The sequence below is a fragment of the Chaetodon trifascialis genome, chromosome 6 (assembly GCF_039877785.1).
Source record: "Chaetodon trifascialis isolate fChaTrf1 chromosome 6, fChaTrf1.hap1, whole genome shotgun sequence".
NCBI lineage: Eukaryota > Metazoa > Chordata > Actinopteri > Chaetodontiformes > Chaetodontidae > Chaetodon > Chaetodon trifascialis.
Genome location: NC_092061.1, coordinates 29,531,637 through 29,546,093, shown reverse-complemented (window position 1 = coordinate 29,546,093; position 14,457 = coordinate 29,531,637). Strand labels below are relative to the sequence as shown.

At 43.4% G+C, this 14,457-nt stretch overlaps 1 protein-coding gene and 1 long non-coding RNA gene across 2 annotated transcripts; both read left to right on the top strand.

Moving 5' to 3' along the window:
* The first annotated feature begins 8,476 nt into the window (after nt 1–8,476).
* LOC139332009 (FAS-associated factor 2-like) lies at nt 8,477–9,303 on the top strand. Its single transcript, XM_070963666.1, has 5 exons — nt 8,477–8,548; nt 8,634–8,681; nt 8,771–8,896; nt 8,997–9,167; nt 9,268–9,303. The coding sequence occupies exons 1-4, from the start codon at nt 8,492–8,494 to the stop codon at nt 9,123–9,125; spliced, it is 360 nt and encodes a 119-aa protein (XP_070819767.1). The 5' UTR covers nt 8,477–8,491; the 3' UTR covers nt 9,126–9,167; nt 9,268–9,303.
* A 255-nt stretch (nt 9,304–9,558) lies between these two features.
* Nucleotides 9,559–11,796, top strand: LOC139331980 (uncharacterized). The gene is made up of 3 exons (XR_011602271.1): nt 9,559–9,746; nt 9,957–10,263; nt 11,711–11,796. It is a non-coding gene; the product is annotated as an uncharacterized lncRNA (long non-coding RNA).
* Nucleotides 11,797–14,457: the final 2,661 nt, after the last annotated feature.

The window sequence follows — 14,457 nt, the reverse complement described above, 5'->3', positions numbered from 1 at the left end:
GGCGCGTGAAAATTTCCAGAGTTGTAGTGCCGCTTGCGCTGATTCTCACGATGTGCCTGGCTAAGCGATAGGAATTACGGTTTTTGAGTTCTCAGCCTCTGAGCGAGGAGAGCGCCTCTGACCTCGCCCATAAGGTCCAATACAAATCAAAAACTGGAGAAACAGAAACCAAGCGTGTTTTTAACTCGCTGTAAAATCCGCAGTTTTAAGCCCAGCGTAAAAAGAAAGTGATCAGCTTGTAGAGCAAAGCCTTGTGGCTCTCACGGTGAAAAAATCTCGGCAATAGGAGTTTCGGTGTTGGCGTGAGAAGCGTTTGTTCGAGGGGTGCGCGGAGGCCAAATTCAGACGTTTCTCTGTCTGCTCCTCTTTGACTCCAATGCAATGCATGTGTGTCTGCACCTGTGTCTGAGTGGGTGACATCATTGATCAGGCCACCTCAAGTTACACTGAGCCTCAGTACTTCTCTGAGCACCCCTCTCCCACACACACACATGTAGCTTTAGCTGCAGCTATGCAGTGGCCTGACAATGAGCCACAGCCTAGCCTACTACTAGTGAGTTGTAAATGTTAGTGAGGTATTGGATGATGTTACCCTGTTAGCATTAGCCTCAATGCTAACATGCTAAAGCTAAAATGCTAACCTTGGCTAAAATGAATGTTCATTGCGTTCTAATGGTGGTTCAGAGGTTTTTAATGTGTTATTCGACATGCTAATGTTAGCATGCTAATGCTAACATGCTAACATTGGCTAAAATGATCCTTGAAGGCATTCTAATGATGGTTCAGAGGTTTTGAATGTGTTATTTGACATGCTAATGTTAGCCTAGCATGCTAATGCTAACATGCTAACTTTGGTTAAAATGACTGTTCAAGGCATTCTAATGATGGTTCAGATGTTTTTAACGTGTTATTTGACATGCTAATGTCAGCTTAGCATTAGCGGTTGGCATCGTCCGGCGGCGGCACCCGTGGCCCTTTCAAAATTTCCCAGGGGGAAATTGTCTAGTTATTCTTCCTCTTCCGTGTCAAATTTTGATTCGCTACTAGTCCTAGAGTTTTGAGAGCACCCAGGCGAATTATATATCAAAACGTGCGGCTCGATCGGGATCGCTGTGCTATTATTTTTCTCGGCAAAATACGCGTTTTTCGCGTCGTAAGACGCGAAAAACGCAAAACCCGTCACCGCGGCAACCGCTTGAGATTTCAATGGGTGTGTATTGCACGGAATGTTCGCGCTAGAGTGGAGGGGATTAACTGCCAGAGTGGAGAGAAGCACTGAAAATTGCCTGAAACTTTCGGCTTTCCACGCTCCTCCAAAGCACAAATTTCGCTCTACGCACGTCAAAATTTCCAGAGTTGTAGTGCCGCTTGTGCTGATTCTCACGATGTGTCTGGCTAAGCGATAGGAACTACGGTTTTTGAGTTCTCAGCCTCTGAGCGAGGAGAGCGCCTCTGACCTCGCCCATAAGGTCCAATACAAATCAAAAACGGGCGAGACAGAAACCAGCCATTTTTTAACTCGCTGTGAAATCCGCATTTTTGAGCTCAGCCAAAAAGGAAAGTGATCAGCTTGTAGAGCAAAGCCTTGTGGCTCTCACGGTGAAAAAATTTCGTCAATAGGGGTTTCAGTCTTCGTGTGAGAAGCGTTTGTTCGAGGGGTGCGCAGGGGCCAAATTCAGACGTTTCTTAGGCTCGTCTCATGCGTTTCCCATAAGAAAGGAATGGGACAAGCCGAAAAATGCGAAAAAATCTCCCCCTTTTTCAACGGACTACTGCTCCGGCATATGTTGACCTAGAGACGCCATTCGAACTTTCAAACGCAGACACAAGTCTCGTGTATTGGTGTATTAATTCTCGTTTTGATAGGTCGTATAGTTTTTGAGCAGTCGCAGTTAAATGACCGTGAGCGTTTTGGGAGAAATTGTGAGTTTATAATGGGTGTGTATTGCACGGAATGTTGTGCTAGAGTGGAGGGGATTAACTGCCAGAGTGGAGAGACGCTCTGAAAAGTGTTTGCAATTTTTTCTTTCCACGCTCCTCCAAGGCACAAATTTCGCTCTATGCGCGTGAAACTTTCCAAGGTTGTAGTGCCGCTTGCGCTGATTCTCACGATGTGCCTGGCTAAGCCATAGGACTTACGGTTTTTGAGTTCTCAGCCTCTGAGCGAGGAGAGCGCCTCTGACCTGGCCCATAAGGTCCAATACAAATCAAAAACTGGAGAAACAGAAACCAAGCCATTTTTTAACTCGCTGTAAAATCGCCATTTTTGACCCTAGTGAAAAAAGAAAGTGATCAGCGTGTTCAGCCAAGCCTTGTAGCTCTGATGGTGAAGAAATTTCGGCAATAGGAGTTTCGGTGTTGGCGTGAGAAGCGTTTGTTCGAGGGGTGCGCAGAGGCCAAATTCAGACGTTTCTGTCCCTGCTCCTAATTGACTCCAATCAAATGCACCTGTGTCTGCACCTGTGTCTGAGTGGGTGACATCATTGATCAGGCCACCTCAAGTTACAATGGCAACCACTGAGCCTCAGTACTTCTCTGAGCACCCCTCTCCCACACACACACATATGTAGCTTTAGCTGCAGCTATGCAGTGGCCTGACAATGAGCCACAGCCTAGCCTACTACTAGTGAGTTGTAAATGTTAGTGAGGTATTGGATGATGTTGCCCTGTTAGCATTAGCCACAATGCTAACATGCTAATGCTAAAATGCTAACCTTGGCTAAAATGAATGTTCATTGCGTTCTAATGGTGGTTCAGAGGTTTTTAATGTGTTATTCGACATGCTAATATTAGCATGCTAATGCTAACATGCTAACCTTGGCTAAAATGATTCTTGAGGGCGTTCTAATCATGGTTCAGAGGTTTTTAATGTGTTATTTGACATGCTAATGTTAGCCTAGCATGCTAATGCTAATATGCTAACTTAGGCTAAAATGACTCTTGACGGCGTTCTAATGATGGTTCAGATGTTTTTAACGTGTTATTTGACATGCTAATGTCAGCTTAGCATTAGCGGTTGGCATCGTCCGGCGGCGGCACCCGTGGCCCTTTCAAAATTTCCCAGGGGGAAATTGTCTAGTTATTATATTATTGCTACCTTATAGACTGAAGAATACATCCATTCAAGACACTGAAGACGCTCTGATTTGAATTCACAACATAGTTATTTTACCAAGCAAAGCTGGCTGGCCGCCATCGGTCCCGTTCTCTGTGTCAGCTGTCTGTTGTTAACGCTAACCTACCGCAGCTGCATCTTCTTAATAACGGCGCAAGCGGGGATTGAGGAAGTGACGTTGCCTGCGACTGCGCAGTGTGACCTGATGCAGCCCCTGAAGTGTATGGCAAGCCCTTTTAACGTTTAACAGCTAGATTGGATATGTGTTGCAGATATCTGTAATTCAGTTTTACCTAGTCAAAAAGAACATTTCAGATATCTGCAACTACATTCTTCCTATCCACAACTGTCATTTCAGATATCCACAAAGACATTCTTCCTAGGACAAATTACGTCGTTTTTGCCATTCCTGTGTATGGGGTTTCTCATTACAGATATCTACAATTCAGTTGCAGATATCCACTATGTGAATTATGGATATCTGCACCTGAATTGTACATATCTGTAATTCCAGTTCTACAACTTGGTTTCAGCTAGTCATATTCCAGTTCAAGATATCTTTAAGGGTCATCAAATCACATTGCACCTGTGTTAACTGTTAACTTAATTAACACCATGTTGGAGCAGCCGGAGGGTGAAGGAGTTTTCAGTTTTCACTTTTTAATGCTGCAGCCCGTGCAAGACTGGAGCTGGCAGTGAGAAATGACGATTCAACGTTACTTTCCACAACAAGACGACTATTTCGCTGGCAAGTTCAACAAGTTCTTGGTAAGTTTTCTTTTTTTTTAACGTCAGCATTACTAAGGCGCTCACAGAAGTTCGGGTTAGCTGCTAGCTGTTAAATAATATGTTAACTTGACCTAACTTGTCTTGCTGGGTTGACGTATCGTGCTTGTTACTGTAAAGTTATTTGCAGCATAATTAACTGGCCTGGCTTAATGCATCAACCTCATAAATATTTAAGCTTAATGTTAATTTACGTGTTACTGTTGAAAAAACCTGAAATCAATACCTGCAGGCTATCATGTTTGTTTTGTTTTTTTACTGAAAAATTGCATGTTGCCATAACGACAAGGTAGGCATACGCCAGTGAACACAATTGGTATCATGCTGAAAACATTTCAGCCAAGAATGACTGCTAACACAATTGTGTATTTGTGTTTGCAGGAGGATCTGGTGGTCGCAGGGAAAACCCTATTTGGCAAGCAGAACTTTTCCTCCTTCCAGGGCCAGATAATGGTTCTCTGCCCCCCACAAAGGAACTTGATGAACTGGCTAAACTTGGATTAGGTAAATGTGAGATTGAAGCACATAAGAATTGAGTGTTATTTACTTTTACACCTTATTATCTGACCGTCTTGCAAAGAAAACTGTGGAATGAGCTGCTTTGAATTTTATGTTAGCTTGAGCCTGTCTGGTCCCATTTGTTATACTGTCTCTATATTGGGAAACAGTTGACTATGTTAAATTACATTTAGCATTTGTTTTAAAGAAATATTGTGGAGCAGTTTAGTCTTTAATGCATTTTCATAACAGTTTCCATGTAGCCATTTTAATAGTTACACCTATGTGTGGTCCTGAGAAACTTGGTAATGTGTAGCGGCACTTTAACTTTCAGAATAAAATGCAACCCTGTAATACTTTATGATAAAAGTCGACAACGCCAGTCCCATTAGCCTACTGTGGCGATGGTAAAACTGGCTCAGTCCAGTACTATGCAGTCCAACAATACGCAATAATGCGCGAAGTGCAGGGGGAGCAGGATTAGCCGCGCCTGGTCTGGGCATCCGACGCGCCGCCTCCTTGTCCACGGGCCCTGTGGATGACAGGAGCGGCCAGATAACTTGTCCTCTTCAGATTAAACACACACTCCTTGTTTGCGCACAGCTTTTTCACAGTGCCGATTTGTCCTTCTACTCACCGCGAAGGAGGAGATTTTACTCTCCTCCACTGCAGTTGTGGTGCGTACGGCACTGACGGCTTTCCTCTGTCGAGCGATCTGATCTACACAGGTGTTCTCTTTGTCCCCAGCGGCACGGCGTTTCTCTCGCTCCGTCCCCAGCGGCTACCCCCTCCGCTGCGCTGTGTTGCGTGTGCCCTCTTCCTTCTCCAACTCCACCTGTTAAACTTTTTCCTGCTCCCATGCCAAACCCATTGTCCGTAGTCCTGTTCGGATTGGCTGGGAGCGAGTTTTTCCAATCACCCAGGTGCCAGTCTTTAAGTTGATTGACCTACTTGTCATCTCAGTCCAGGGGCTCAGTGGCAGAAACATCATAAAAAAGAAAACATTCAAATCAAATCAATAAACACACAGTGCAATATCAATAAAAGAACAACAACCCATGCAATAATAAAATCATGCAATATAAACAACACAAAAAATATAAACCACACAAAATAAGTACCCATGAAAAAAATTCAAATCAAATTCAAAATTGAAAACACCACATTTATGCCCACTGACATACGGTTTTCCAACACTTTCTCATACCAAGGCATCACTTTGAAAGTGTCCAGGAATACCTTCCAATAAATCCTTTTGCATCAGCTATCTGAAGTTAGTTAATGGTCGTTATGGTTAACGTGAGGATCTGGGTGGTGCATTCAGAGGCTAAGCTACACCATATATCAATGCAATTTTCTGATGCTAAACTCAGACAAAACTGAAGTTATAGTAGTAGGCCCTAAACATCTTAGAAAGTCACTTTCTGATGACATAGCAGTTATGGATGGCATTGCGCTGGCCTCCAGCACCACTGTAAAGAATCTGGGAGTCATCTTTGACCAAGACATGTCCTTTCACTCCCATGTAAAACAAATTTCAAGGACTGCCTTTTTTCACCTACATAATATCGTAAAAATCAGGCATATTTTGTCTCAAAATGATGCAGAAAAACTAGTCCATGCATTCGTAACTTCCAGGCTGGATTATTGCAATTCTTTACTATCGGGCTGCCCAAATTCGTTGCTGAATATTCTCCAGTTGCTCCAGAACGCTGCAGCACGTGTTCTGACAAAAACCAGGAAGAGAGATCATATTTCTCCAATACTCGCCACTTTGCACTGGCTCCCTGTAAAGTTTAGAATAGAGTTTAAAATTCTCCTCCTTACTTACAAAGCCATAAATGGCCAGGCACCTTCTTATCTTAAAGAGCTCATAGTACCTTATTGCCCCACTTGAACACTGCATTCCCAGAATGCAGGTCTACTTATGGTTCCTAAAGTCTCAAAAAGCAGAACAGGAGTCAGAGCATTTAGCTATCAAGCTCCTTTCCTGTGGAACCATCTTCCAGTCTTTGTCCGGGAGGCAGCCACTGTCTCTCCATTTAAGAGTAGGCTTAAAACTTTCCTTTTTGATAAAGCTTATAGTTAGGGCTGGCTCAGGCTTGTCCTGGACCAGCCCCTAGTTATGCTGCTATAGGATTAGACTGTCAGGGGACCTCCAAAGATACACCGAGCTCCTCTGTCCTTCTGTCCCTCTCCATCTGCACGCTTTCATGTCCTACCACGGCGTGTTACTAACTTAGCTCCTTCCCCGGAGTCTCTGTGCTTGGTTGTCTTTCAGGTTCCACAATGGCTGAATCTGGATTGTGGATTGCAGCTGCGTCTCCCGCCTTGGCCCTGCCTGACATCCAGTGCAACTGCTACTGCTATTATTACATCCACTGTCACTGTTACTGTGATTGCATGTCTGTCTCTCTGTCTCTCTGTCTCTCATCTGCCGGTCGAGGCAGATGGCCGCCCACCCAGAGTCTGGTTCTGCCCGAGGTTTCTGCCTGTTAAAAGGAAGTTTTTCCTCGCCACTGTCGCCAAGTGCTTGCTCATGGGGGAACTGTTGGTTCTCTGTAGATAAAAGAGCTTGGTCTGTACCAGCTCTATATGGAAAGTGTCCTGAGACAACTTCTGTTGTGATTTGGCGCTATACAAATAAAATTGAATTGAAAAATTGAATATATCGTATGTTAATGTTCTTTCACATATTGTGCCCAGAGACTCAAATGTGTGATGTGTGTAGAGTTCATTTAGTTTTAAAGCTTTAAACTTAGAGAAACACAGATGATCTTAGGTTAACTGTGGTAGTCTGCAGTAGCACGGTGGAACGGCTGGCAGCCCACTGCTCCTGGTCTGCTGCGGAGGATCGACAGCCCAAGGATGGGATAAATGCGGAGAAAAAATAATTTCACGGAAAGCATGGCGTTTAGTATGCAACTAACACTGTGTGAAGTGATTAATAAAGTACGTTTCTTCTTCTTTTTCTTCTTCTAGTCATACAGGTCTACTTGTGGGGTTTGGCAACACTATGATTATGTCTGAAAATATGACAACACAGTTTGGATGCTTTGATTTGTGGAATTTATTGTCTTTGTAACTGGCTTCTCAAACATTGTAGGAGTCTGGGCAAGATCTCTCAGGACTCCTGGCAAACTTAAACACTTTGCTAGGAGTCCTGAAAGATCTTGTGTAAAGCAACTAATGAATGTGTTACTTTGACACTAGAAAAAGATTATACTGATGTCTACATTTCCATTTTTCGAAAAAAAATTTCGGAGTTTATCTGAATTGAACAACTTTGTTTGCCAAAGCTACCCTCGCATCAGTTTAAATTTGATAGGCTTTGAATTGTCGAGGACAGGCAAAGGACGCAAGATCCAGAAATTACAAGTTAGTTCTGTGAGAGATCTAAAAGCAGTTGTTGGCAAAAGCAGACTTTACATAGTGCCACAAGCCCTTGTCTTGCAGATATGGAATTATATACATAGGGATTCATATCATACTACAATCATATAAATGTGTTCTCTGTAATGTCTGTGCCTATAGCTTAAGTTACCCTCTCTACCCTTAGGTAACATCATCACCCTCTGCCATGTCCCAGAATTCATTCCCACCACTCTCTGCAGCTCCAGCAGTAGATGAGACCTCACAAAGGGCTAAGAAAAATGTGGTTTCAGGTCCATGGATATTTTCTAACGATGTATTTTGTTTCCTGTGTGTGTGTGTGTGTGTGTGTGTGTGTGTGTGTGTGTGTGTGTGTGTGTGTGTGTGTGTGTGTGTGTGTGTGTGTGTTTTCTCTTGCTGAAGGAGAAATCATTGTGCACTGTGCACTACCAGGTGACATCCACATCCTCTGCCATATCCATGAATTCATCCCCACCACTCTCAATTGCTCCAGTACAAGATGAGACTACCCCTGTGGCTAAGAGTAACCATGCTCAAAGTGTGGTTGCAAATCAGGTAACCAATTTTGACACTGTGTAGAATCTATTTTTAAGTATTTATTGATCTCATGTGTGTGTACTATTTGATGGTGATTTGTGGGAAATGCCATTTTGATGTTTTACTTTAGGGTTAGGGTTAGCTCTTCAAGAATGGCAAGCAATGCGTGCCCAGCAAGACCAGGAGTATAATAAAAGTTTGTTTGTGGATCAGGAGAAGGTAATATTTCCAAGTTGTTATTATGTATGTTTTACATGCTCTTACAGAATGCATACATACTTTTAATGCGGTCTTCTTTTATTAGGAGAGGAAGAAACTAGCCTATCAGGCCTGTGAGGAAAGACGTCAAAAGGTTTATCTTTGTAATATATTACTTTGAATAATTAGGTTGAACTAGCTGAAAATTTTTTATTTCTTTTAATGAGAGAAATCACATTTCAGGCTATTGAGGCAAGGCGTCAGCAAATGTCTGCATGTGAGGAACCCTCAGATGGAATGTTGATCAAATTTAAATATCCAAACGGACACATCAACATGAGGAAATTCAGCTTGTCTGAGCCAATCCAGGTGATGTGTGTTCAGCTTGAGAAAATATTAAGTGTCTTCTCAGTGGTTCAGTGGGTTGTAAAACTTGACTGGTGTAACACTATGTTTTACATCTTTTTAGATCTTGTTTGACTTTGTGGGACAAGATGATATTGCCAGTGAAATCTTTGTGGTGCAAGAAGCCACATCATCAAGATCAATTGAGAACAGTTCGTCCAGGTCAATAATGGATCATGACATAAAAGCATAAGCAGCTCTATATGTACTTTGGTTTTGAAATCAGGATGTACAGGTAAATGTAAATGTTTGTTGCATTTTATTTCCCGTCTCAAATGAAAACAGAATGTGTTTTGGTTTGTGCAAGCTCTTGTATTGTGCATGTTCGTCTTCAGGAAATTCTCTCAAGTCAACAAAATGATGGAGCTTATACCCTACACCATACAACTCATGGTCAGTCATCGCTGTCTGAGACCTCCACCCAACCAAGTCTCTCTGAGCCCTCTCTCCGGCCACTGCTGTCTGAGACCCCCACCCAACCAAGTCTCTCTGTGCCCTCTCTCTGGCCACCACTCTCTGAGACCCCCACCCATCCGAGTCTCTCTGCCCCCTCTCTCCAGCCACTGCCATCTGAGAACTCTATCCAGCCATCGCTCACTCTGTTCTCCACCCAGCCAATGCTCTCTGAGCCCTCCTCCCAGCCATCGCTCACTCTGTTCTCACAACCACAAGAAATCCTGACTCTGCATGATGAACAATCACTTCCTCCTTCATCTGCCCAGGAACCAGTCATTATTCTTGATGAACAAGATGAGACAATTTCACAAAATCAGTCTCCTGTCTCAACACATCACCCTGGAGGACCTGTGGATGAGTATGTTTCTCTCATTAACTTGACTTTATATTTTTTTTTTTTTTTTTTGTGTATGTGTATGTGTATTCATTTTCTATACCATATAAAGGACTCACACTAAACCAAAGTCAGTGTATATCCTGTTACATTTAATCAAATGGTTTAAAACTGTTAGAAAATATGGTACATATTTGGCATATGAATAAAATGTATGAACTTCTTTGGTTGCAGGATTGATCTACAGACCATATTGAAAAAACTGGTCAGCAAAGTTGATGGAAGCTTCTGTCCAGCGAGCAACCAAATAAATGTATGCAGGGATAATGTTTTACTATGTAGCCTGCGGGCGTTCAAACGTAAGAACTTCAACCCTGAAGCAAAATTGGATGTTGTGTTTGTGAATGAAGATGGCAATGGTGAAGGGGCAGTTGACGAAGGCGGCCCGACAAGAGAGTACCTAAGGCCATTGATGAGGGCCACCAGTCAAACATCTTTGAGGTACATGAGAAAGACCGGCGTTTGTCTCGTGATACTCAAGGTAAGGAAGCCCAAATTCTTAGGACAGTCCTAAGAGACCTAAATTCTTAGGACTGTCCTAAGAATTTGGGCAGAATTCTAGAAATTTATACATGGAAACCCATTTAAAAATGATTGCTCTCCCTTATTTCTCCTGTCTGATTTATTGTGTTTATTCTGCTTGTTTTTTATGTGTTGGCCAGGTTTCATCTTGTGGTGTCTGTGAATTGTCTTACTTCCATCCATCCATTTTCTATGCCGCTTATCCCTTTCGGGGCCGCGGGGGGGCTGGAGCCTATCTCAGCTGTCGACGGGCGGGAGGCGGTGTACACCCTGGACCGGTCGCCAGCCAATCGCAGGGCAACATATATACACAAACAACCATTCACTCTCACACTCACACCTAGGGGCAATTTAGAGTCACTGTTAGCTTTGAAGCTCGGTTCTTTGTTGGAAGCCCAAGAACAGTCTGGAGAAATCTTCAGTTCACAGCCGAAGTATTTATTTTAGGTCACAGGTAAAGTAATGCAGCGCTGGTCTCAGAGTGTCAGAGTTCCCTCAGGATCTCAGCCAGAATGAGTACCGTTCACAGACAATCGTTCACATTTAAGGAGTTGGGATTGACCAGCCCAGTACATTAATCAGTTCAGGACATTCTAGACATCTTCAAGTACTAACCACTAAACATGTGATAAGTAAAACATATGTGTGTATGTGTGTTGTGTCCGGCATGAGGATAATATTGCAGACATCATAAATAAGGAGTAGAGGTGCCATGGACATCTTGTTTGCCACTACTGATTGTCTCTGGGGATATGATATTTATGACTCAGGGCTAAGAGTCAGGCCTTCTATCACAGTGACAAGATGTTTTTGTATGCCAGAGTACATTTGTATGCCAGAGTACAAAACAAGATGTTAGAGTGTTTAAACAAGATGTTCTCCGCAACATCACCAATTAACCTAATGAGCATGTTTTTGGTCTGTGGGAGGAAGCCAGAGTACCCGGAGCGAACCCACGCATGCACGGGAAGAACATGCAAACTTCACACAGAAAGGCCCAACCTGGGAATCGAACCAGCAACCTTCTTGCTGTGAGGCACGCACACCACCTGCTGCGCCACCGTGCAGCCCTTTGTCTTACTTTATTTGTTTAATTATTTTGGCTTGATTTATTAATTATTGGTCAGGATTTTTCCATGATTCTTCATTGCTTCATCTTTCAATGTACTGAAACACCCTTTTACATGTTTTGAAAGGTGCAATAAAAAGTTTGCTTCTATCCGTAGAAACACTAAAATTAATTATACCCTTTTAAGATATTACATTTTTAAGAAGCATTACAGCAGAACAATAGATTACTGTTATGTCTTTAATTTTAGCTTTGCAGACTAAACATGGGTGGCAACGGCTATGATAGCTGTGTGTGTCGTTTATGGAGGAGTCGGTCCACACTTCTCCTCTGAAAGTTTTTTCCATCAAATCTGTGGGATACCAACATCCCCGGCCACGGTGGATGAAGTGGGTGACCATACCTTCAGGGAACAGTTAATCAGCAGGAGAAAGGTATTATACATTGAATGTACAGTCTACTGTAAAAACAGCCCTTCAGTTGTTTTCTGTTAACTTTCTTCAGGGCATTTAATCATTTGCAACTGGACTTTGTCAGTTTGTCTTGGAAGACGTTTCGCCTCTCATCCGAGCAGGCTTCATCAGTTCATGCGCACCAGACTAGATAGGACAGCTCTAGTCTAATGAAATGGTGTTAGGTTCAAGTATTTATCCTCTGAGTGAGGCCAACCCCCAAAACCAAGGATGGTGTCACTCTATTGTGAGGCAAACGATCCCCCATTAAGGCAGGGTAGGGTGCAACCCTTAGGTGTCAACAACAGTTGTCTGCCTCGTTAGTGTGCCATTCTTGTCATTGGGAGGCTCCTTGAGCCATGTGTGAATGGCTTTGTTGTTTATTTTCAGAGATGAAATTTTTGAATCTCTTTGGAAGAGATGAAAGGACAGCATTGTATGTGGGAGATAGGTGGTGTCTCAGACCTCCCCCTCTGTTCAGAGACGGTTTTTCAACTTTGACATAGATGGCTTCTCTCACTCCTCTTTCAAACCATCTGTCTTCTCTGTCCAGAATATGTACATTTTTATCCTCAAAGGAGTGTGCTTCCTCCTTGAGGTGCAGGTAAACAGCTGAGTCTAGACCTGAAGAGTTAGCCCCTCTGTGCTGTGCCATGCGTCTGCTCAGTGGCTGTTTTGTTTCCCCAATATATAAGTCTGTGCATTCCTCACTGCACTGGACTGCATACACCAGATTGTTCTTCTGAGTATGAGGTGTCCGGTCTTTGGGGTGCACCAGCCTTTGTCTGAGAGTGTTGTGTTTGTTAAAGATTCGCCTGAGTTTCTCTGATAAACCAGACACATATGGAATGACAATGTTATGCCGTCTGTCTCTCTTTTCTTCCTCTGTCACCCTGTTCTTTCTGGAAGCGGCTGAACTTTTCACAAAAGACCAGCTGGGATAACCACAGGTTTTGAGGGCATCCCTCAGGTGTTTGTGTTACTTGCCTCTGGTCTCTTGGCTGGTTGGAACATTATCAGCTCTGTGTTGGAGAGTTCTGATAACACCTAGTTTGTGTTCCAGTGGGTGATGTGAGTCAAAAAGGAGGTACTGGTCTGTGTGAGTAGGTTTTCTGTAAACCCCAATATGGAAGCTCCTGTTCTCTCCAATGTGGACATTACAGTCCAAAAAAGGCAAACTCATGTCCTTGACATCCTCTCGAGTGAATTTGATGGTCTTGTCCACTGAGTTAATGTGCTTGGTGAAGGCTTGCACTTCTTGGCTTTGGATTTTTACCCATGTGTCATCCACATATCTGTACCAATGACTTGGTGTTGTTCCTTTGAAAGAGTTCAGAGCCGTTCTTTCCATGTTCTCCATGTACAGATTTGCCACAATGGGGGATACTGGTGAACCCATCGCACACCCATGTTTTTGCCTGTAAAACCTCCCCCTAAATTGAAAATAGGTGGTTTTTAAGCAGAGTTCCAGTAAATGGCATATTTGCTCCAGGTTAAGGGCAGTTCTGTTCTGCAAAGTGTTGTCTTGTAACAACTGCTGCCTCACTGTTTCCACTGCATCCTGAGTTGGAATGCATGTGAACAACGATGTGACATCGAAGAAACCATTGTTTCTGATGCGTCTAGTTTTAAGTCCCGGACCTTATTTACAGAGTCCATTGAGTTCTGGATGTGGTGTGGCGTTTTGCCAACCAGTGGTGCTAAGATGTTGGTCACAAACTTAGCAATGTTGTATGTCACAGAGTTGATACTGCTGACAATAGGTCTGAGAGGCGCTCCTTCTTTGTGTATTTTCGGGAGTCCATAGATGCCCAGGATGGACTCTTGTGGGTATAACCAGTGATATTGCAAACGGTCAATTCAATTCAATTCAATTCAATTCAATTCAATTCAATTCAATTCAATTCAATTCAATTCAATTTTATTTGTATAGCGCCAAATCACAACAGAAGTTGTCTCAGGACACTTTCCATATAGAGCTGGTACAAACCAAGCTCTTTTATCTAAAAAGAAACCAACAGTTCCCCCATGAGCAAGCACTTGGCGACAGTGGCGAGGAAAAACTTCCTTTTAACAGGCAGAAACCTCGAGCAGAACCAGACTCTGGGTGGGCGGCCATCTGCCTCGACCGGTTGGGTGAGAGAGGAAGAGCAAGAGAGGGAGAGTGAGACAGACAGACAGACAGACAGACAGAAATGCAGTCAGAGAGAGAGAGAGAGAGAGAGAGAGAGAGAGACAGAGACAGAGACAGAGAGACAGACATGCAGTCACAGTAACAGTGACAGTGGATGTAATAACAGCAGTAGCAGTTGCAGTGGATGTCAGGCAGGGCCAAGGCAGGAGATGCAGCTGCAATCCACAATCCAGATTCAGCCACTGTCCATGGGAACCTGCAAGACGACAAAGCACAGAGACTCCGGGGAAGGAGCTAAGTTAGTAACACGCCGTGGTAGGACATGAGAGCGTGCGGATGAAGAGGGACAGAAGAACAGAGGAGCTCGGTGTATCTTTGGATGTCCCCCGACAGTCTAATCCTATAGCAGCATAACTAGGGGCTGGTCCAGGACAAGCCTGAGCCAGCCCTAACTATAAGCTTTATCAAAAAGGAAAGTTTTAAGCCTACTCTTAAATG